A 24643-nucleotide genomic window follows, 5' to 3' on the forward strand; every position below is an offset into this window, starting at 1 on the left:
CTTTCAGAATCACAAAAGGTGTTGAGAAGTGCTTGTCCCCAGTGAAAGATCCCAGGGTGTAATACTCGGAAAGATCTCCAAGTTTGAAAAATTGTCTGGTTGACTCAAATTTCACCTGTCTCTCCTGGTCTCTCCCAAGATACACCAACAGAAATATCTAGAAAGAGACATGCACAATATAGTAGAGAGATCTGTTTAAGGTACTTGATAGCCTACTGGTGTGCACATCACAGGGATTAGAGACTCTGATGGGATGAGCTAAAACAGTTCACCACCTTATGGAATTTACACCAACTTTTTCAAACTTGGATGCATAAAGTTAGGCATCTATATCCATATTTTGGCTCCTTAAGGAAAGCAGCCTAATCTTCAAAAGCGCTGAGCATGATCAACTTGCACTGAAGTCAAGTGCTCAGCATCTTTGAAGACTAGGCTGTTTTTATTTAAGTGCCTTAAACATGGATGAAGAACAGATACCTAAGCTTTAGGCATACAAATTAGAGCGTCTAAGAACTTTTTTTTATTATTAATCCAAATTTTGTTGGACTGCCATTTTGCACTAGTCCCCACTATTCTTTGGCAAGTTAGAACTACTGATTGCCCCAAACAAAAACGCCAGGCCAATCTTCTCAGTCCTTGAGCTTTGGATCTGAACTCAAACTTCACTTCTCACCTTCCCCACCCTTTTACTGTCATGGGCAGAACCCAAAACTCAAACCAATCTCTCTCTGAATATGTCGATTTGAAATCACCTGGAGAAACTGTCAAAGGAAGGCACCAATCACCAAGAATGGGAACCAAGGCCATTGCAGTTGAGTGCCGAAGTGATGAGATTCCCTAGACCAAGTGCCAGAACCATCAACACACATGCCATGGCAAGGGCCTAACAATTCAAGCAACTCACTGAACTGAAAGGAAGGGGTAAGTATTGAAAAGGATACAGTAGATCTGAGGAGCTAGAGTGACCAGAAGCTACAGCAATCACGAAGTTATCTGCAATACTGGAATTTATACCCACCAAGGGATGGTGCACTATGGACGCTAGGGGATGTGGCTTGTGTTCTAACCCATTACCACTTCCCTCCAGGGTCAAAGTCCTATGATCCATGAGAGTTCCACTGGTATCATACTAGTAAGCTAGAACCCCAAAATAAGAATACAGGTGCATGGTGTTTTTAGAGAACTGAATTTATTGTGCCCCTTTGAACTATCCTCTTCCCACGAATCCATCTTCTCTTGGGACCTATTATAACATTCCAAATTGCTGAACAGATTCAAATGGCCTTATATATCTGCCAGAGACATGTTTCCTGTCCCCCTGCCTTAATGCAGAATTTCCTCATAAAAATACAGCTGCCCATGGATGAGGACTAAAAAGATTCAGTCTTGAGCTTGTGACAGTGGAAACAGTCTCCTCCAGAGGGCAATAATCTCTAACATTACTGACTTCCAACAAGAGTAGTGACAGGAGGCTGGTACAATCTGGGAGAAAGCTGGTACCAGCAAGAAAAGTGATCAGGTGTTCCATTTATGTGCGCCTCCCTTGCCTGTCCTAATGGGACAAAATGCACTGCCACAATGTCTTCTATCATGATAGGAGATGGGAACTGATATATCATATAAAAGCATAAATGGCCCTTTATCTCTCCAACACACATTAGAGGTGACTTTGGTGTCCCCCATTTAGGAGTGTGGCCAGACTTGTCTCCCTTCAAGGTATGATCTAGCCTCAGTACCACGAGATTGGAAGTGGAAGCGGGTCCTTCCTCACAAACACCACTCTTATAGAAGGAGGAAGAGAAGAAGACATATCCATCTCCTTGCAGACTAATCCTGATATGGGAAGAAAGGCCCCTGGAGTAGGCCCACCTCACCCCAAAGACAACCTCTTCCTCCAAATGGCATTTGAAATATATTCCTGCCTTTTGAGAATGTACATAAGCCTGATGTTCTCAAGAATATGGCCGCATCAAATAATGGATTTGAATCTGAACGCATTAAATGGATGAGAAGATTAAAAAAAACATGCCTAAAACACAGTAATAATGCAAATTACTTCAATTAACAAAGTGTTATCAAATCCTATTCATTTTCTTCCTAGTAGAACATCTTTCTAAATAGCCAGATTGTCAAAGATAAATTGGACTAGCAAGGCTGTATAGGTCCCTGAAAAATTAGGTCCTCTCTCTATGGAAATCCCAGAGGAGGAGCTGTAGATAAATCTGTTTCATCCAAGAACCTTGGGCTCCTCATCCTGTTTGGAAGAGGATTCTTTCTTCTGCCTCCTGTGCCATTCTCTTCCACTTGCACTATATGTTCAATAATTGGAAATGGAGAGATGGTATCTACTAAACAAGTTGCTTCAGACACTTTTGTGACAGTGCACCCATTTGCTAACACTCTTCAGGAAAAAAGACCGCTTAATATTTTCATGCAAGGCAATAGATCCAGTTCCTGAGTTCATGTCTGTGATATTATCTGCTTGAGTACTTGCCAATTGAGGCTCCATTCAGCTTGGAATATTGACTTCCTGTTTATCCAGTTGCCCTTTGAATTTAGAGTTCTCTTGATGTAAATAGTGTTTATCGACTGAAAACGATGTGCTGCCTAATGTAGGAACTCTACTACCATCCTAGTGAGACTCGATCTCTTCCTTCCCTCCTTCTGCTTGTTGCTATATGAGACAGCTGTTAGTAAGGTGTAACTGAAGTGTTTCTGGAACTAAAATGTTGTTAGCTTTATGGCATTTCACTCCCAAAAAATTATGCTCCTGATCTGACCATATTTCTTGTTCTAACATGTCTCTGAAGTGCACACCCCAAGCTCTCACTGCTTTGACTCTTGAAGGTACTGAGACTGGCTCTACCTGCATTATCATCATTTGAGTCACCACCACTTCAGGCAGCTTCTGACCGAGGACATATTTCTGCCCTCTGCAATACATACACAATCTCTATTGGTTTCACTTGGGGTTGCATGGTTGTGTGTGAGTGCAGAATGGGCCCCCAGACCTATAACTGAGAGTTGTGCATTTATTCTTTCTGTTAACAGATTGTAGTTACCAAATTCTTCTCTCAGACCAGTGCAATTCCATTGATCTTGACTGACTTCAGCGAAGTTGCACTAATGTAACGGTGAACAGAGCTGTGCCCCAGCTTCCAGCAGCAAGTGTTGAACTGTTCTCAGGTGAATCTTGAGTCATAATGAAATGTCTCTGCACAACCCCAAGGTTCTTAGTAACCTTGGAAATGTCTTGGATGGTATTATCTGTTCATTTTTAAGTTGAACTATTGTCATCTGAACCTTCACAGATATTTTCTCTGAGAGCAACATAGACTTAAGAGCATGAACTATTTCTTCCACTGGATGATGTATCCATTTAAAGGGAATTTGCTGAATTTGATAATAAATCAATAATTCTGTGATATCTCCTTAATGCCTATTATTACTCTTTTGTCGCTATGGTCACTGCTCCTACGGAATGGGCTCATACTAAAATATCATCTAGTCATTTTAGCTATGTGTGGATTCTCTGAGTTCTCAGTGTGGCTATCAATACTGGAACCTTTGTGAGACCTTGGGAGAAGCTGATAAAGCAAAAAGAAGGCAGTGGTACTGATAATAGATGTTCATATAAACAAAATAGAGTAATCTTTTACCACATAGGTGTGCCTCATGGGAGTTGTTGTTTGAGTGGCTCATGTCCCCAGTGTCTCTTATGGGCCAAACTCCCAGGCTGAACTATGTTTCCCATGATGTACACACAGTCACATGACTCTCCTGATCCACCACATGGCACAATCAGAGCCATTTGGACAAAAGAAAGAACCATGTCTCCTTCAAGGTCTCTTCTTCATAAGACACAGGAAACATGATCAGAAATGACTGAAGAGTGGGAGTTGTGTTATTTGGAATACAAATGAAGTTATGGTGGAATCAAGTAGAGGATCCAGTTCAAGTGGATAGTGAGGTGTGCATGTCATCCAGTCCCATTTACTTTCAAACTGACTGAAATGAATTATGTTTGTCTGGGTGAATTTCACCTGGGCTAACCATGCCAGCACAAGGCCTATACACTGCCTGAGGGCTTAAGTGAGACCTATGTGGTGCACAGACTTTGTGCTAAAAGAAAAGGAGTACTTGTGGCACCTTAGAGACGAACAAATTTATTTGAGCATAAGCTTTCGTGAGCTTCAGCTCACTTCATCGGATGCATTCAGCGGAAAATACAGTGGGGAGATTTATATACTGAGAGAACATGAAACAATGGTTGTTACCATACACACTGTAACCAGAGTGATCACTTAAGGTGAGTTATTACCAGCAGGCGAGAGGGGGGTAAAAAAAACCTTTTGTAGTGATAATCAAGGTGGGCCATTTCCAGCAGTTGACAAGAACGTCTGAGGAACAGTGTGGGGTGGGGTGGGGGGATAAACATGGGGAAATAGTTTTACTTTGTGTAATGACCCATCCACTCCCAGGCTCTATTCAAGCCTAAGTTAATTGTATCCAGTTTGCAAATTAATTCCAATTCAGCAGTCTCTCATTGGAGTCTGTTTCTGAAGTTGTTTTGTTGAAATATTGCCACTTTTAGGTCTGTAATCGAGTGACCAGAGAGATTGAAGTGTTCTCCAACTGGTTTTTTAATGTTATAATTCTTGACGTCTGATTTGTGTCCATTTATTCTTTTACGTAGAGACTGTCCAGTCTGACCAATGTACATGGCAGAGGGGCATTGCTGGCACATGATGGCATATATCACATTGGTAGATGTGCAGGTGAACGAGCCTCTGATGGTGTGGCTGATGTGAGTAGGCCCTGTGATGGTGTTCCCGGTGAATAGATATGTGGACAGAGTTGGCAACGGGCTTTGTTGCAAGGATAGGTTCCTGGGTTAGTGGTTCTGTTGTGTGGTGTGTGGTTGCTGGTGAGTATTTGCTTCAGGTTTGGGGGCTGTCTGTAAGCAAGGACTGGCCTGTTTCCCAAGATCTGTATTTTCCACTGAATGCATCCGAAGAAGTGAGCTGTAGTTCACGAAAGCTTATGCTCAAATAAATTTGTTTGTCTCTAAGGTGCCACAAGTACTCCTTTTCTTTTTGCGAATACAGACTAACATGGCTGCTACTCTGAAACCTGTGATTATGCAAGGCACTGAATTTAGCCGTATGGAGTGGAAATCTATCAACTTCATGAAAAAACTCAAGCAGATACAGACAGACATCATCTTCCTTTCCAAATGCAAACAGATGGATATCATACCAAAAGGACTGAAGGTAAAAAATCCATTACAATCTACATACCACACAGACGATGCTGACAGCTTGTGCCACACGCTCTCGAAGAAACTGAGGAACCACCTGATCAACATCCTCTACAGCAAACAGGGAAAGATTAAGAATGAGCTCTCAAAACTGGATACTCTCTTAAAAAACCAACCTTCCACACAAACTTCCTCGTGGCTGGACTTTACAAAAACTAGACAAGCCATTTACAACACACACTTTGCTTCTCTACAAAAGAAAAAGGACACTAAACTATCTAAACTTCTACATGCCACAAGGGGCCACAACAGTGGTTCCCTTAACCCACCCAGCAATATTGTTAATCTATCCAACTATACTCTTAGCCCAGCAGAAGAATCTGTCCTATCTCGGGGCCTCTCCTTCTGCCCCTCCACCCCCACGAACATGATACAGTTCTGTGGTGACCTAGAATCCTATTTTCAAAGAATATTTTCGACACCTCCGACTCAAGGAATATTTCCAACACACCTCTGAACATACTAACCCACAGAGAGCTTCCTACCAAGACTACAAAAAGAAGGATTCTGGGTGGACTCCTCCTGAAGGTCGAAACAACAGACTGGACTTCTACACAGAGTGCTTCCGCCGACGTGCACGGGCTGAAATTGTGGAAAAGCAGCATCACTTGCCCCATAACCTCAGCCGTGCAGAACACAATGCCATCCACAGCCTCAGAAACAACTTCGACATCATAATCAAAAAGGCTGACAAAGGAGGTGCTGTTGTCATCATGAATAGGTCGGAATATGAACAAGAGGCTGCTAGGCAGCTCTCCAACACCACTTTCTACAAGCCATTACCCTCTGATCCCACTGAGAGTTACCAAAAGAAACTACAGCATTTGCTCAAAAAACTCCCTGAAAAAACACAAAAACAAATCCACACTGACACACCCCTAGAACCCCGACCAGGGGTATTCTATCTGCTAACCAAGATCCATAAACCTGGAAATCCTGGACGCCCCATCATCTCAGGCATTGGCACCCTGACAGCAGGATTGTCTGGCTATGTAGACTCCCTCCTCAGGCCCTACGCTACCAGCACTCCCAGCTACCTTCGACACACCACTGACTTCCTGAGGAAACTACAATCCATCGGTGATCTTGAAAACACCATCCTGGCCACTATGGATGTAGAAGTCCTCTACACTAACATTCCACACAAAGATGGACTAAAGCCATCAGGAACAGTATCCCCGATAATGTCACGGCAAACCTGGTGGCTGAACTTTGTCCTCACCCATAACTATTTCACATTTGGAGACAATGTATACCTTCAAATCAGCGGCACTGCTATGGGTATCTGCATAGCCCCACAGTATGCCAACATTTTTATGGCTGACTTAGAACAACACTTCCTCAGCTCTCATCCTCTAATGCCCCTACTCTACTTGCGCTACACTGATGACATCTTCATCATCTGGACCCATGGAAAAGAAGCCCTTGAGGAATTCCACCATGATTTCAACAATTTCCATCCCACCATCAACCTCAGCCTGGACCAGTCCACACAAGAGATCCACTTCCTGGAAACTACGGTGCTAATAAGTGATGGTCACAGAAACACCACCCTATACCGGAAACCTACTGACCGCTATTCCTACCTACATGCCTCCAGTTTTCATCCAGACCACACCACACGATCCATTGTCTACAGCCAAGCTCTATGATACAACCGCATTTGCTCCAACCCCTCAGACAGAGACAAACACCTACAAGATCTCTATCAAACATTCTTACAACTACAATACCCACCTGCTGAAGTGAAGAAACAGATTGACAGAGCCAGAAGAGTACCCAGAAATCACCTACTACAGGACAGGCCCAACAAAGAAAATAACAGAACGCCACTAGCCATCACCTTCAGCCCCCAAATGAAACCTCTCCAACACATCTTCAAGGATCTACAACCTATCCTGAAGGACGACCCATCATCTCACAGATCTTGGGAGACAGGCCAGTCCTTGCTTACAGACAGCCCCCAAACCTGAAGCAAATACTCACCAGCAACCAGACACCACACAACAGAACCACTAACCCAGGAACCTATCCTTGCAACAAAGCCCATTGCCAACTCTGTCCACATATCTATTCACCGGGGACACCATCACAGGGCCTACTCACATCAGCCACACCATCAGAGGCTCGTTCACCTGCACATCTACCAATGTGATATATGCCATTATGTGCCAGCAATGCCCCTCTGCTATGTACATTGGTCAAACTGGACAGTCTCTACATAAAAGAATAAATGGACACAAATCAGACGTCAAGAATTATAACATTAAAAAACCAGTTGGAGAACACTTCAATCTCTCTGGTCACTCGATTACAGACCTAAAAGTGGCAATACTTCAACAAAAAAACTTCAGAAACAGACTCCAATGAGAGACTGCTGAACTGGAATTAATTTGCAAACTGGATACAATTAACTTAGGCTTGAATAGAGCCTGGGAGTGGATGGGTCATTACACAAAGTAAAACTATTTCCCCATGTTTATCCCCCACCCCCACCTCCCACTGTTCCTCAGATGTTCTTGTCAACTGCTGGAAATGGCCCATCTTGATTATCACTACAAAAGGTTCCCCCCCCCCCCCGGCTCTCCTGCGGGTAATAGCTCACCTTAAGTGATCACTCTGGTTACAGTGTGTATGGTAACACCCATTGTTTCATGTTCTCTCAGTATATAAATCTCCCCACTGTTTTTCCGCTGAATGCATCCGATGAAGTGAGCTGTAGCTCACGAAAGCTTATGCTCAAATAAATTTGTTCGTCTCTAAGGTGCCACAAGTACTCCTTTCCTTTTTTCAAATACAGACTAACATGGCTACTACTCTGAGACTTTGTGCTGGCTCTCTGCACAAGGGCGAATTTCACTCAGAGATTAAATATCCCATTTGTGTCTCAGAAAGCTTCAAACTTTGGATCCAAGTGCTATCGCTAATGATGTTTATGGAAAAAACTCTCATGGACTTAAATGAGAAAAGGATCTGGGCCCATACTTTTAAAATATTATACTATCCAGATCTTTAACTTTTAAAGTGTCAGATAAAATATTTTTGTAACTATTGTCATAAATGAATACTCATGCATTACATTGTTGTTTTTTGATAAGACATAATAGTGTATTTGTTCAGTTACATAGACAGATATTGGGCCAGGGCCTCAGATGGGAATAGACCCTTGACTTTAACTGAGCTACACTAATTTACACCATCTGAAGATCTGGCCCGTGATGTACATTTTTAACAAGCCAGGTCTTGGACTATTGAGTGTAAGTGTTTAATTTTTTAAATAATCATTTTCATAGATTCCAAGACCAGAAGGGAACATTGTGATCATCTAGTCTGACTTCCTGTATAACACAAGCCATAGAACTTGCCCCAAATAATTCCCAGAGCAGATCTTTTAAAAAAAACATCCAATCTTAATTTAAAAATTGTCAGTGATGGAGAATCCAACATGACCCTTGGTAAATTGTTCAGCATTAACACTGCAGAACAATTTTCTTTGTTTAGATTATTTAACTTGCAAGAATTCAGATGTATGCTTGTCTCCTTCCTCAGGGCTACAGCAGCTCACCTCATTTAAGTTGCATTCTACGAATTCTGAATCACTGTGTGGGTGAGGTTCTAAATTCCGTATCCTGTCATCAGTGAAATGAGTAAGAGGTTATGGGGAAGGACCTAAAGACGTTTTTGGGTCTGAGTGCAGGCTCGTACCTTTTAAGGATTACTCTGCATTGGGACATGTAAGGGTGCAATCACACCATCCCCAGCAACAGCACCCAGCTTTCCTTCTGAAAGTGCATTGTGCCTTTCTTTCCACAATTTGCTGGTCAATATAGATTTGGTGAGGAGACAATGATCCTGCCTTCTCGTCACCTACTGTGGGATGTCTAGTGCCAGCAGTAGTGTTAGCCCCACACAGTTTTGTATTCACTCAACCACAAGGACAGCCCATGAGGATGTGAAGGAGCTATGCATGCATCCCACCAGAGAATTATCACATGTGTGAAGTTTGCTTCTGACTGGGGAAGGGGACAGATGGAATTTATCCTGGTTAGCTTCCCCTGATGTATCACAGCAAATCTCCTGCACTAACTCCCAAAGGTGCCCTCTCTTACTAACTCTGGGCCAAACCTTGCTCAACTTCATTCACACAAGCAGTCTCATCTAAGTCAATGGGGCTGTTTGCATGAGTAAGACAAGTAGGGTTTAGCTCTGTATTTCCCATAAAAGCCATTTTACGCATCTTATTTAGGAAAAATCTAACACATTTCTAGTTATGTCTGTAGTAAATGAAATCAAATATGCAGCTGTCAAACAGCTTGATAAAACCAAATAATTTCATACCCACATCCGCTTGTATCAGATAACATCAGAAGGTGGGAAGTCACCTGAAAGGATATGAATGTACCAAAATTTTAATTGCTGCTCTTCTGACTGGATGGAAAGGACTAAGTATATACAAGGCAGGAGTGGCACTAAATCGAAAGATTGTCTTCCCTTTGTTCAGTACTATAAATGTCTGAAAAACAAAATGGAAAATTAAATGAGAACATTTAGTGTTTGCATTTATACATCAGGGCCCTCTCACTCAGTTCCCAACTGCAGATTCCCTCCCATCTCAGTGCCCTTAATTCCCTTCCCAGATCCTTCCAGTTGTGAATTTCCATTCACGCAATGAACAGTTCCTCAAAAGACCTTTCCAAATGCAGAGTCTTTGCCCACCTCAGGAAAAATGCCCCAAACTTCCCTCTTCACCTCCCTCTGAGCTGAAAATTCCTTCCTGTCCTATGCAGATTCCTCTGAAACCCTGTGTCACCCACGGTGGTGTTTGAGACACTGCATTTATTCTGAAGTGTGTGGTAACTGATGACCTTGTTATGGCGAGTCAGGATGCTCAGCACCTTGCAGGACCAGGCCATGAGAATCCCATCCTATAGCATGGCCTGCTCTCGAGAGCCACATCAACCCAACAAACTCACAAGCTCCAGGATAGTTCAGGGTGTCGTCTTAATGAAGACTGTCATGGTTCCTTCCCCACTCTGAACTCTGGGGTACAGATGTGGGGTCCCGCATGAAAGGCCCCCAAGCTTATTTTTACCAGCTTAGGTTAAAAACTTTCCCAAGGCACAAATTCCGCCTTGTCCTTGAACAGTATGCTGCCACCGCCAAGTGATTTAGACAAAGAACCAGGGAAAGGACCACTTGGAGTCCTATTCCCCCAAAATATTCCCCCAAGCCCTACACCCCCTTTCCTGAGGAAGGCTTGAGAATAATATCCTCACCAATTGGTACAGGTGAACACACACCCAAACCCTTGGATCTTAAGAACAATGAAAAATCAGTCAGGTTCTTAAAAGAAGAATTTTAATTAAAGAAAAGGTAAAAGAATCATCTCTGTAAAATCAGGATGGAAAATACTTTACAGGGTAATCAGATTCAAAGCACAGAGGATTCCCATCTAGGCAAAACCTTAAAGTTACAAAAAACTTGGATAAACCTCCCTCTAGCAAAGGGAAAATTCACAAGTTGAAAACAAAAGGTAATCTAATGCGCCTTGCCTTATTTACTTACTCTTTTTGTAATATCAGAGACTTGTACAGGATGGTTTATAGGAGAAGGAGTTTTTTGACCTGATGCTTCTCTGCTTTCCCCAGAGAACACACCAATAAAGCCTTCCCCTCTCCCCCCGCAAGATTTGAAAGTATCTTCTCTCCCCATTGGCCCTTTGGGTCAGGTCCCAATTTGAGCTTCTTAACCCCTTACAGGTAAGGAGGAATTCTAGGCTACCCTTAGCTGTATGGTTATGACAAAGACAAATTGATCTGTCTGAACTAGGATGGATATGCTCTTGCATAATAATTATCTTCTTCCTCTTATCTCATCAGCTGGGGTCAAGTCATCATTAGCACTAAGGACTTCCTGCTTTCCATCTTCTTTGATACAGCCCATCCATTGCTTCCTCACCTTTCCTCTGAGTTTCTTTCCTATCACCCTCTCTTCCCATGCTATTTTCACCAGGTCTTCATTCATCCTCCGCATGTGTCCAAATCCATAGAGTTGCATTTCTTGGATTTTGTCAGCCACATCACAACTTTGATTTCCATCCTAATACTTGCATTTCGAATTCTGTCTTTGTGAAACTCCTCTAATGGGCAAAGACATCTCATCTCAAACACCTCTAAGCATCAAAGTTACTATCTCTTTTGTCACCCATGCTTCTGCACTATACAGCATTGTGGGGTGCACCACTGTTCTGTACAGTTGGGATTTTAGTCTCAGTGGCATATGCTTGTCATTCACAACCCCTGTGATGTTATTCTATGCTCTTCCAGCACTCCCCAATCTCAATTGTACCACATTCAAACTCTTCCAGTGCTCTCCAATCTGAACTATATCTGACCAAACTTGCCATCTTCCCATGCACAGAAGTACTTGAACTGGTCAAGCTGGTTTAGTCTGACTCCATTAATCTCTATATCTAGTTTCCCTGTGGCATCTCCACTGCCCACATGACCTCAATCTTAGTCATGCTCATTTTCATCAGATGCCATTTTAGCTAGTCATACTACTGGTTTAATATTTCTTCTAGATCTTCCATTTGAGGATGCACTAATTGGTATGTCATCTGCATACAGGAGCCTGTTCATGCATAATACCCTCCACTAATTCCTTGTTTCATTCCTGGCCAAATTCTCACATAGAATGAGCACCCCACTGCCAGCACTGTCTGACCCCATAGCCAATGAGGATGGGACTAAAAGGTTCACCCCAAGGTCACCCCAAGCAAAAGGGATCCTCAGATGGCAGAAAATTAGTGCGGAATCTCTTACGCTGCTCTTCCTTCATGCTGCCAGCAGAGCAGGGGACTGAAAACAGCTAGGCAGCCAATAAATGCCCTAACTGCGCACAGAGAGACTGACCTGCATGTGGGGGCAGCAAGATCAGGGCAGTTCAAATGTGAGCTTTAAGCAATTTTGGAACTTACCCATCAAGAATCTGGCTTTCAAGACTAAAATACTACAGCAATGTCCTGTTGCTTCTGCCTGGGCACGCTGTATTTAAATAGCCACAGATTATTATAGACTGATTCCAGGCATCTCAAGTAAATAATCTACTTCTGTGTCTATTTAACTTTTGTTACTTTTTCTATTTAAGTTTGTACAACGTAGGAACAAAAATGCCAGTGATTACATCAAGGAAACATATAGTAATTTCATGTACAGGTTTATGGGAGAAACATACAGTCTAGAGGAATACATCAAAAAATTGAAAGTTCTCAGAATGCTCGTTTGTGGGTGTTATTTTCTCATCCATGTTATAACATGTTTGAAGTACAGGAAAGCAAGTTACGCAGTCATGCAGTCAACAGCCTTTTGAGGGAGCTGCTTGTACTGTAGTGGCTCTGGTCCAGCCCACACGATTCTCACCAGGTGATATTCACTCCAGAATGAAATCCACCCTGGTGCAGAGGGCCAGCACACTGCACCAGTTAAATCCCACCATAAGTCCTATTTTGACACTTTAAATGAGGCTGAAATGGTGCCTGGGCTTTTGCTGTCCCTCTGCAGAAAAATGAATTTCACTTTTCAAGAATGGTTTGCATATATACCTCTTACGCTATGTAGGTGATAGTCCCTCCTGTGCAGAAGGCCAGCAAAAGGCCCAAGGAACCACATAAACCCTTAACAAGAAGGGCTTAAGTTAGGCTTAATAATGCACAGGACCTTGGTCCTGGCATGAATTTCATGCAAAGAGAGGAAGGTACAGTAGATGGAACCCACAATTTCATTTAACTCATTTAATGTTCTCTTCTCACATAACACTGTATATTCATATGCAATGTTACTTGAGCTAAGCTTTTATTCCACTATGCCCCTCTGTTTAGTTCTCCGGAGGAAGTTCTGCCCTCATTAGCTCTCCAATCCTTAAACCAGAAGAAACCATTTTTACTGAGCGAGGAAAGACAAAACCAGAGTCCCCGCATAAAATATCTCCCATCTTAGAAAGCAAATGTAAAACAACACATGCTTCTGAAGGCTCTAACCTTGTGGTCACTGTAGTAAGGGTCAAGATCCTCCAGTGGTTCCCCAATGAGCTCTGGAGGAAGAGTCCCATAGATATCAGGCAACTTTTTGCAAGCTTGTAAGTCAAACTGTGGCTGAGGCTTTTCTTCATCATCTGGCTGATCTCTGTATTCCTGCTTGGCATTCCTTGCAAGTTTCTCTGCAATTCGCTTCTCAATAGCGGCCAAGGATTCAGGTGTGAACCGGTGGAAGCTATTAGAACCTGGTGGTAACAAGAAGTCGGCCATCTTTTCATCCTGCTTCTTCTGTACTGGTCGTTACTCCAAGTAGGGGAAACAGCTAAAACAAAAGGGATCAAGGTAAGTGACTAGAGAATTGGCAAGCCAGCAAACAGAACAATGCATGAGTTAGCAACAATCAGGTAACCTTTTGCCCAATTGTATGTGGCCAATAAAACACTAGGGAAAATAAAACTAATTGAAAAAATAATTCAAATGAGGAGTTGTCTGAGTGATCAAATCTGAATAGCTTTTATAGATTGAGGGTAGACTTTTGAAAAGCACCTAAATCCCACTTTCAAAAGTGCTTTATGTACTTAGCACTTAAGTCTCATTGAAAGTCATTGGGATTTAGAATCTTGAGTCACTTAAGGACATTTGAAAATCTCCACCGTAAGTGTCTGTAATATTTTCTTACATCACTTATTTTCTTGCAGGGTCAGGAAGAGGCATCTTCCACATTCATATCAGTGCCCTGAACAGCTACAAGTTTTCTCCTGCTTTACATCCCACTACCCTAGAAAAAAGAAAAGGAGTACTTGTGGCACCTTAGAGACTAACCAATTTATTTGAGCATGAGCTTTCGTGAGCTACAGATGAAGTGAGCTGTAGCTCACGAAAGCTCATGCTCAAATAAATTGGTTAGTCTCTAAGGTGCCACAAGTACTCCTTTTCTTTTTGCGAATACAGACTAACACGGCTGTTACTCTGAAACCTACCCTAGAAAAGTGGAGGAACAAATGTTCAGTTAGGCATAAAGTTAGTCACCTAAATGCATATTTGGACACCTTAATAAAAGTGGTCTGATTTTCACACATGCTGAGCAATCAACACTTCCAATTCAGCACCTCTCAAAATCAGCCCACTACTATTTAGTTATCTAAATACAGATTGATTTAAAAGTCTAACTTTTGGCACCCAAGATTATATATCTTGGCCTGAGTATGCTTCCTCATCAAAATTCCCAACTCCTGCCAGAATGGAAAATAGGTGACTGGAACTGGTAATTCTTGCATCTATATTAACTTACAGGAATAAAATGCAAATGCAAAACCATACCAGAGGAATAATGGACTTACAGATCTTCCCTAAAGGACACACTGATAGCTGATAAAATTAATGTAAAAATACATTATTCCTAAAAAATCTGGGGTGAATTCATCCCTATGTCAAGAGCCTGCACAATATCTATGCACTGTTTAAGTCCCATTGAAGCCTTATTTTGAAGTCTTCTGTGGGACTTAAATGGCACAGAGGCCTTGAGATGGTCCCCTACACGAGGGTGGGCTGAGAAATGTTTTGCCAGCAAGAGTAATCTTCATTCTCTAATATGTATCAATAAAACACATATTACATGAGAAATGAAGAGGCTTTTTAACCCACAGCAGCAAGACCATACTTACTAAATTAAAATCTAACTCAGTGACAAACAAAATCAACTCAGGTTTTGAGGTGTGGTACACTATTGCTTTGGCCTGCTTATGCTGGACACCTGTTTTGTTTAGCTACCTATTATTTTTCTCTGCTTTCAAATATTATTTGTTTACTTATACCGGATACGTCCTGATAGTCTGCTTCTATTAAGCTCTGTGATGACAGCATTTTTGCTAGCAAACAAACCCTTAACTGGATCCTGTATGACAAAGAGCATATTTATTGACTCAATTTATTTGAGGAAAGTAGTCTTTGAAATAGCTATTGTTTTTCCTGTTCTGACTTTTTCAAGATGAATTCATTAGATTGTCATTGATCATGACATATCATAGGGGAATGACTTGCATTATCCTGTATATCATACTTCACATTGCTGCCGATCTGAACAGCTAGGGTTCAGATGAATTAGTATACTGACTTGAGTTCAGATAATCTGTACACTCTTCTTCAGTTATATCTTCCCTTAAATTTCCCAACTTGCTCCCCTCCTTATATCGCCATTGTCATGAAAAAACAGGAAGTTACAAAAGCCTTTCAGCAAACCAGAAATGAGTTTTCTTACACTCTCATTGTTCTCTGACTCAACACCACAACTGCAAACAAATGGCATTTTCAGTCCCATAAATAACACCAGAGACATGGGCCAGCTAATCCTCTTGTTGTCCTTATACTGTGAAACATGTCTTATGTGACCACTGAAGGGAATGACAAAAAATGGTTGGTTAACAGTGGTGGTCTCCTAATACAGGTGGAGCACTATAGCCAGTACATTTGGGAACTATTTCGGGGTGGTTTCTTAGGTCAGGAGTTTGCTGGAACAGGGTGATTCTGTAAACATGTTTTTGTGTACCAGTATCCAAATGGATCTCAAGCATCTATGCACAACAGAGAGAAGAGCAATCGTTCCCTGAACTAACTATGTCAGAAGTAGGCATCTCGGAGCCCATCAGGTGCGGGAACTGCAGTGCTGTTACTGAGACAAAACATAATCAAACAAACCAACCAACCAAGAGATACAATATAGAATGTTCTTTTCTTTGTCTTGGTTTATCACCAGAGTAGATGAAAAGATTCTGAGAAGCAATGCAGAGAACCATGAAACGTGACAATACAGTCAGGCAGCAAATTCTGACTATCCATTTCCTGCCTAGCATTTTCATCAGGGAAACCTCCAAATGCCAGCTGCAATCGCAATTAAACATCTGAAAATCATGGGCTTGTGGAGCCAGGAACTAAGAGGGGCAAATTTAGCATTTAGTCTAAGTGGGCCGGATTCTCTTGACTTGCACATGCACAGATGTGCAAAAGTAACTGTAGAATGCCACCAAATCAGCATTCCCCACTCATGTGCACAGGTAATAGCTTTTACACTCAGGTTGCACAGACGAAAATTACTACACAAGAAGCTTAATTCTTCTTTGATGAAGATAGGAGCAACTATGTTGAAGTTACACTAGCACAAGATTGGTGTGAGGGGAGAATCAAGCTCCTGGCACAATGCATTGGAGAATCAGGCCCAGTGGCCCGATTCTAATATGAAACCAAACTTGTGCTCAGAGGAGAAGGGAAATGATTATATACTACCCCTGTGATCCCCAGAGCTGTAAAGGAGCTCCTTTGCTCAGCCCATGCACACTTTCAAGACATGCAGTGATGAGGCAAGGCTTCCTGCTGACCCTGCATCAGCTTTTATACACCTTGACTGCATTTTGCAGACAGAGCTGAGCTAGCTGCATATGTATGTGTAGTGCAGCCTTCCTTAGCTGTACACTTTACAAATGTAGCATGAGTTGGTGGATCGTTTACTGTGTAAGCGTATCGTGCAACGTTCAATGGGTCATAAGGTGGTCATGTAACGCTGACGGACCCTGGTCATCAGCAGGTGGGATTGAACCTGGGACCTCTGGAGCTTAGAGCATGAGCCTCTACTGCATGAGCTAAAAGCCAACTGGCTGTTAGCCAAGGCTGCAGAGCAAACTCATTAATATCTCTCTCTCTCTCTCTCTCTAAGTGATCTCAGTGCCACTAGATGGGACAGAACACCACACCCAGGATGTGTGTGGGTTACATACTTCCCCTAGCTGAGGAAGCATGTCTCAAGCTTCAGATCCTGGACAAGCCCTCACTTGTAATGCCAACAGATCCCAGTGGTTGGCTGGCGGGACTGAACTTGGGGCTTCTGGATCTTAGTGTATGAGCCTCTACTGCATGAGCTAAAAGCCAACTGGCTATTAGCTAAAGCTGTAGAGCAAACTCATTAATCTCTCTCTCTAAGTGGTCTCAGTGCCACTAGGAGGGACAGAACACCACATGCAGGAGGTGTGTGGGTTACTGTCACATCAAAATTAATTTTCACCAGAAAACTCTAAGACACTTCTCCCTAATGAGGGCTATTTTCATACCTTATTGACATCTGCAACTCCTAGTGAGTAAGGGAATGGGAAAGGGCATTCTACATTCTCTTTATGCTCAAAAATGGCTGAACCATTTTTGCTCAAACTTTCTTTAAAAAAAAAAAAACAACAACAAACCTGCAAACATAGATCAAGCCTTAAATATTTCAATCCAAAAGATTGAAGTTTCAGAAAGTTCTAAGTGACCAAAATTAATGTGTTAGAATGGAAATGGTTATGCAATCTTAATTATAGCAGTTACTGCTACTCCTTCTATAATCTCTTATCAAGATTTCTATTTACCATCATTTTCGTGATGGAAAAAGCTTTAAAATGTTTTTCATTCTTACACTACACTTATCAAACCTGCTACGTTTCAAAGTATATATTTAACATAGTTATTCTTCAAACTCAGACATATTAAGGAAATGGCCCAAATGATTTAACGGGTCTTTATCATGTCTAATTTCTTCCAATCTATGAATTACAAACATTTCTACAAATAGCCTGGGTCAGAACAGATGTTTCTAAATATAGTATGAAAGCACACAACTTAAAAAGGAAAATCATCAATGACTGAATCAAAGAACTGAAATGCAGGTTTTTTTAATGCGATAATGGCTGTTGTGACTCACATTTTTCACAACAGAGTCTGTATATTTCCACTCCTCTCAGGCACTTTTTTGAAGCGTGAAGCTTCAAAGACCTGTCCAACACACTGTGTTTCTGTAGAATCATTATGCATGGAATGAACATTTCTCTCCTTAATCCTACTTAAACCCTGGCAACACCAGCCTGTGCTGATAAAAATGGATTGGTTACGTAAACAGGGTTGATCAGATATCAAAGTACCAACATAACTGGTTCCTATGTCATAGTAATGAATGGAAACAATCAATAAAATGTTGTCAACATTAAAAATGATTGTATTTGATAAAATCAGTACTCCCCCAGTAACTGTAATCCTTCTACTTTTCTCCACCCTGAAGAAGTCTTTCAGTTTTTATTCTTAAAGGTAAAGTCACCCCTGTTCACAAGATCCATGCACCATTTAAGACACACTCAAATTCTCAAAATAGGGTTTATGTGGTGCATAGGCTAGTGCTGGCTCTCTAGTGCTGGGATAAATGGGTCTACAAATTTACCCTAATTGTGAGCTCAACTTGAGAAGTGAGTGAAATTTCATGGAATGTCATGCAATCCAGAACAAACGTTGATGGGGAAAGGTGCAAAAGCAAGACAGAAATACTGAATTAGTACAAACAAAAAGACCTACTGATACAATTCAAGGACTGTGTTAAGATTCTGACTGGTAAGCAAGAAGAGTAGAGGACCAGAAAATCAAATCAATCAAGTGGCGGACAAAATATGAAGGGATGGACTCTTCCTCCCATCACTCCCCTTTGGGAGCCTTAAAGAGAGCCTTAAAGACTTGTGATCAAAATTGGCAACTGGAAAGACCTTCACCATCATGGCTGCCACCCCCACCATCTCCTGGGATGCCAGAGCTTCTCTGTCCTAATCCTGAGAGATATCTTGACCATGCCAGAGAGAGGGACCCAGATCAAACCACCACTTCCACTGGCACCAGCTAAATTCCAAATACCACCTGGGATGTGAGACTTAGTCTATTCTTCCCTTTCTCCCCTCCATGTGTCCTTTTCTTTCCCCACCTTATTTCTTCTCTTTGCTATCCCTGTCCTTTTTCCTTCTGTCTAATAAGAGTCTGTCTTAGCCAGCCAAGACTGGATATTTTGCAACAGTGCTGTAAGCCTGTGACCAGAAAGATGCAGTTAAAAGCAATACCATAAGCAGCCCAGTGCTGGTACAAGTTTGCCAATTTTTGGGAGACTGTGCGGTGCCTGTGTTTCTCCAGCGGTAAGGCTGCAAGTGAAACTCAGTGCCCGAGACAGAAGCTGCATTTCTATTTTTACTGTTCTTTTCTCTCCCACCTTTGTGTGTGCATTTGTTTTGTCTTCTAAGAAACAAGATCAGACTTTAACAGCAGCAACACATCTCTATTAATTCTTCACTTTTTTCCCATCTTTATCATCTTTAATACCATCTAAAAGACAGTCAAACAAGAGGGGTGTTTTCCTTCTAAAAACTCTCCCTAGCTAAAGCGAAAGAGAACAAGGGATGTTGTTAAAACAAAAGCCTTATTTAATGCCTTACTTTTCAAATACTCTGTTTTCCTTCTTTCCTGTATCTTTAATAAAAGGTTAAAAGGATTTTTAATGGTGCATTTGCCATGGTACTAATCATGGAAGCATAGAAGATTAGGGTTGGAAGAGACCTTAGGAGGTCATCTAGTCCAACCCCCAGCTCAAAGCAGGACCAACACCTACTAAATCATCCCAGCTAGTGCTTTGTCAAGCTGGGCCTTAAAAACCGCTAAGGAAAGGGATTCCACCACCTCCCTAGGTAACCCATTCCAGTGCTTCACCACTCTCCTAGTGAAATAGTGTTTCCTAATATCCAACCTAGATGCCCCACACTGCAATTTGAGACCATTGCTCCTTGTTCTGTCAGCAGGCTGATGTCTCTGTATAACAAACCCTGAACCTTGTTTAACACGATTTAATGTTGGACAGGGACTGAGTTATGTTCACACCTTTGACCTTTTGGGCCCCTGTATTCCATCTAAATTAATACAACACTACACATTGGTGACTTTCACCCTAAAGGCCTGATTATAGCTTGGGCGGCACACCTGTGCAGGGGAATAATTGGGAATAAGACCCACAGCCCTTATGTTCCTCCATTTCCTCCCCAGACCTTCAGCCAGAGTGCCCAGGAGTTTGCTCCTGCTACTATCCATGCGGTGATGGCTAGCAGCAAATTACTACCCCTTGGAGCCAGAGAGATACCCCTTCCCTTAGAGATTCCCTTAGAGACTCCTTCCCTTAGATATGCCTCAGGCAGCACAGCAATGGGCTAGTTTTTTATTGTAGCCTGTGACGCAATCTAGCCCTAAACGAGAGGCAGAATAACCTGGTGACACCAGTGCTAATCTGGAGCTAAGGAACCTGGGTTCAGTTCTCTGCTCTGCCCCAGATTCCTTCTGTGAGCTTGGGGAGGTCACTCTCTCTCTGTGCCTCATTTCCCCATCTGTAAAATGGGGATAATAGCACTTCCCTACCACACAGGTAGGTTGTTAAGATAAATATATTATAGATTCTCAGGAGTGCAGATGCTATGCTAGGCTGAGCCAAGTAAGTATCTATTGTCAGTCGAAAGAAAGCAACAGTGTTCAAAGGCTAATGGCCAGCGTTGGCCAGCCTTGCTCATGTTGAACAGTACCTTAAGTCCTCAATTACTCGCATTGATTTCAATGGGACTCCTCACAGAATAAGGTAGTACTCAACATGAACTAGGGTGACAGAATCTGGCCCTTAACAAGAAATAACATTTCCATTTGAATTATATTAGATGTAAAAGTTAAACAAAAACAAACTGAGCCCAATATTCCAAAGTTGTATTTTTTGTGTAAGAGATATTAGGTCGAAGTGTAGGCATTGTTGTCTGCACTAGCCCCATGACAAAAATCAAAGATGGGTTTCTTTTAAATTATTTGATGCTGCCCATCACATTTGCATTCCCCCCCACCCCATTTGATATGATCTCTTTGGCATTTTCCTTTGGCTCCTAGAGTGGACTGCTGTCTCCAGTGGCGCAAAACGTGGGAATACTGGGATAGGGACATGCAGAGTGAATGATGAACATATCCAATTTAGGGTTACTGTCATAGGTACAGAAACTCATATGTGCGTGCACACACTCTATTCTCCTGTTTATGAAGAACGCAAAATGGTATGGGATGGGGTGATACAAAGGTTCTATTGCCAGGAGTTTGAGAGGGTCCAGTAAGATAATGTTTTCAAAAGCACTTAAATCATTTAGGAGCTTAAGTCCCACGGAATAAACAATGGGACCTAGGCTCTTAAGTGACTTAGGTTCTTTCAAAAAGTTTAATCGCAATCCACAAGATGCATTTTGCAGCTTAGTTCATTCACATTGTTAAAGTGCTTCAAGTTCCTCAGTCTGAAGATGTTATGGGAGATTCTCCATATACTGAATAATTTCTATGTTGCTACCGATGTGTATGTTTAGAGGGTATAACACATGAGAACACGAGAGGTGAACAGAATAAAGCAGTCCTTGAAATTTCACAGAATGCACTCATTATTTCTGTAAAAGCTGATGACTGTTTTTTGTTGGGGTTTTCCAAAAAGCATAATTTAGTCAAGTCCACAAAAGATGATTTACTTAGTGAGTTTTCCTAACATGGATTATCATCGGCTAGATCACCATCTGGTGTAACTCAGCATAGCTCTGCTCATTTAAATGGAGCTACACCAATTACAATGACAGAGGATGTAGTCTATTATGACTAAAGACAGACAGCAAGGAATGCTTTTAAAATATATAAAAACCTTTAAGATTACCATATATGTCAGAAAGTATGTCACTGGTGTTTTTTTTATTTTACATTAGTCCTCATGAAAGATCCCAAAGACAAAGGAAGCTGAAGGCCTGTGTTTATTTTTAGAATAAATACAACACAAGCAGCAACCTGAAATTCTTAACTCTTCTTTGGTGTGTGTGCTAAGGGAGTTCCCTCTTGTACAAGTATTCAATCCTTACTGAGCCCCTTAGTTGAAAGTGCAAACAGGGATATTGACAATTGCGGTAATAGTTTTTGGACACAAACACTCTGTTTGCTAGGAATGGGACTAATTCCTCCAATTTATTTCACATATAGTTAACAGATGGTAATGACTTGCAGTCCCTACTAACCTGGGTCAAATTCAAGCTGGTGACCTACAGATGAAAGGTTTATAACATGTTACCAATCCCCTGAGCCACACATACCAAACATTGTACTCAGAAGAAAAGAACTCAGAAGTGTGGGTTTCTGAAACTGTCCAACAAAATCTCATTGAAGTGGCTAAGATTTTTATTAGTGCAGGAGGATAGTTTTTAGGAGATGTACAATACTGAAGTAACGGGTGACACTGATACTGTCATGTAAACCCAGGTATGAGATTCAGTTTCTTTGTTACATGCTTTGCCAGGCAACCCTACAGGTTGTTGTGACATCACATAATGCGGTAATGAGATGCTTCTTTCCTAAAATCAGACATGTTTGTACACCTTGTGTATAAGCCAAAAGCAGAACTGGTGTAAATAAAGGAAGGACACAACTTAATTTACAGTCACGTCAGGGAAAAAGCAGCAGCCTCCATAGTACATCAAAAATGAAACCTCTGAATAACTGACCCACAAGCCCTTTATCAGCTTCCAGCCAACTCTGCCTCCACTGTATCTGCTTATAAATCCAGTTTAATGAGTTTTGCTGTAGCAGAATCATTGCATTCTGACATTACCATTGACTTATTGATAAGATAAAGTCTTCTGAAAACTAACATGAGCTAAAAGGAAATGAATTCAGAGGATTCCATCCTCATATTATAGTAGCATTGGGGAACGACAAACGTTATGCCTAGAAGTAAATACTGGTGCCAGGTAACAATTCTCTGATGATAAAATACTTCATATTACTTTTAGTGAGCTCAAATATACTGCTTTCTTTTCATGTGCTGCTATTTCAAATTATACAGACATTGGCTTGTATAAATAAGTCAGAGGGGTGAGCTGTAGCTCACGAAAGCTTATGATCAAATAAATTGGTTAGTCTCTAAGGTGCCACAAGTACTCCTTTTCTAGTTACTGCACAGTTACTGATGCACATCTGTATAGGTTTCCAAATAATACAATTCACTGAAGCCCACCAGGGTTTGGTATCTATTCCTACCTACTCCCAGAATATCTCCCCCACCCTGCCTTTCATCTCCGTCAACAAATCACTGCACAAAGCTATCCCCCTCATGTAAACCCTCTTTCATCCCTTACTCCTTTTACCATGGTTCTTCCATATACCTCCTTCCACTCCAACCCCTCTCCCTGCAATGAGTTTTAACCATCAAGCTGAACACATAGCTGACCCATGTGATCTTATTACTGTAGCCCTCTTTCCATTTGTCTTTGATTGTAAGTGCTTGTAAGCCCAGGGGACTCTGTTTACGTATGTGTTTGGAGAGTGCCCAGCATGGTGGAGCCCTGACCCTGAGTAGGACCTCTGAGTGCTACTGTAATATGAATATTAACATGAGACCTGTGTGAACCAAATCAAAGGTCATACATTTAGAACTGCAGTAGCAAAATTAGCTCGGTGGGTAAAGGAAGTGGAAGTTCTTGAAAGGCAAACTGCAGAAGGAGAGGATGAGGAAAGGGAGTTTGCCTTTGTTTGCTGGAATGTATTTAAAATGTGCTTCATTATTTGGTGGAATGGAGATTTAACAGTGTTGTTTGGAAAAGCTGGCGGATATCCCACTCTGATGGAGGGAAAGAGATTCTTCTCCCTGGGAGAGTGAGAGATTATTGTTTTCTAAGGAGAATGGATATTCTGCCTGTTTACCATCAAAAATTGCGTATGTCCAGAGGCCAAGTTTAGCAATCAGAGAATTAAGAACTTACCTAGGGTCTAGGGGCCAATCCACAGCCCACTTAACCCAACAGGGATCTTTCCTTTGACTTCAGTTGGCTTTGGGGCCGGCCCCAGGAGTATGAAAGATGGAAACATTTTATTTCTGTCATACCTCCTGAATACTATTTCACAATTTCATTGCCTCTGCATGGAAAACTCATGTGGAAGCTGATGCTGAATGACAGCTAATTGATTGTCATTACATAATGCTATAATCAAGTTTGTAAATGAGACAGATGAAGATAAAGAAGTAGGGGAGGAGAGATGGTAAACATTTTTATTTTCCCTATTTTCAATTATTTTTAAAAATAAATACTAAGATGTAGAAGCTAAAAGCTACAATCTCCCTTTCTCCCAGCCCAGCTGCTGTACTTTGCAGATCGCCTGGCTGCTTTTACTTTTACTTAAATTGAACTGATGCTAAACCACCACATAGGCTTTGCTGCTTAAGGGTGCTTAAGTGACTCAGGGACCTGAATTGACTTTCAATGAGACTTAGGCTCCTAAGCACCTAAGCCATTTTGAAAATTGAATCCAGGCTTCTAAGTCACTTAGGTACCTTTGAAAACTTTACCCCATACCTTTTCCCTACACTTCTCATCTGTTTACTGTGAATTATTTTGGCTAATAAAGAACATGTTGCACAATTT

At 41.6% G+C, this 24643-nt stretch overlaps 1 protein-coding gene across 11 annotated transcripts in view; it reads right to left on the reverse strand.

Moving 5' to 3' along the window:
* The window catches only part of LOC125631202 (sodium channel protein type 5 subunit alpha-like), a 328900-nt gene that overhangs the window by 260961 nt on the left and 43296 nt on the right, over window positions 1–24643 (reverse strand). For all 11 annotated transcript variants that reach the window (XM_075126008.1, XM_075126015.1, XM_075126014.1 and 8 more), the window contains exons 2-3: window positions 13359–13677; window positions 9713–9833 (exon numbers count right to left, since the gene is read on the reverse strand). In XM_075126008.1, the coding sequence (XP_074982109.1) occupies window positions 9713–9833; window positions 13359–13625 (388 nt within the window). In that variant the 5' untranslated portion in view covers window positions 13626–13677. The remainder of the gene's footprint in view (window positions 1–9712; window positions 9834–13358; window positions 13678–24643) is intronic.

This window comes from Caretta caretta, chromosome 2 (genome assembly GCF_965140235.1).
Source record: "Caretta caretta isolate rCarCar2 chromosome 2, rCarCar1.hap1, whole genome shotgun sequence".
Lineage (NCBI taxonomy): Eukaryota > Metazoa > Chordata > Testudines > Cheloniidae > Caretta > Caretta caretta.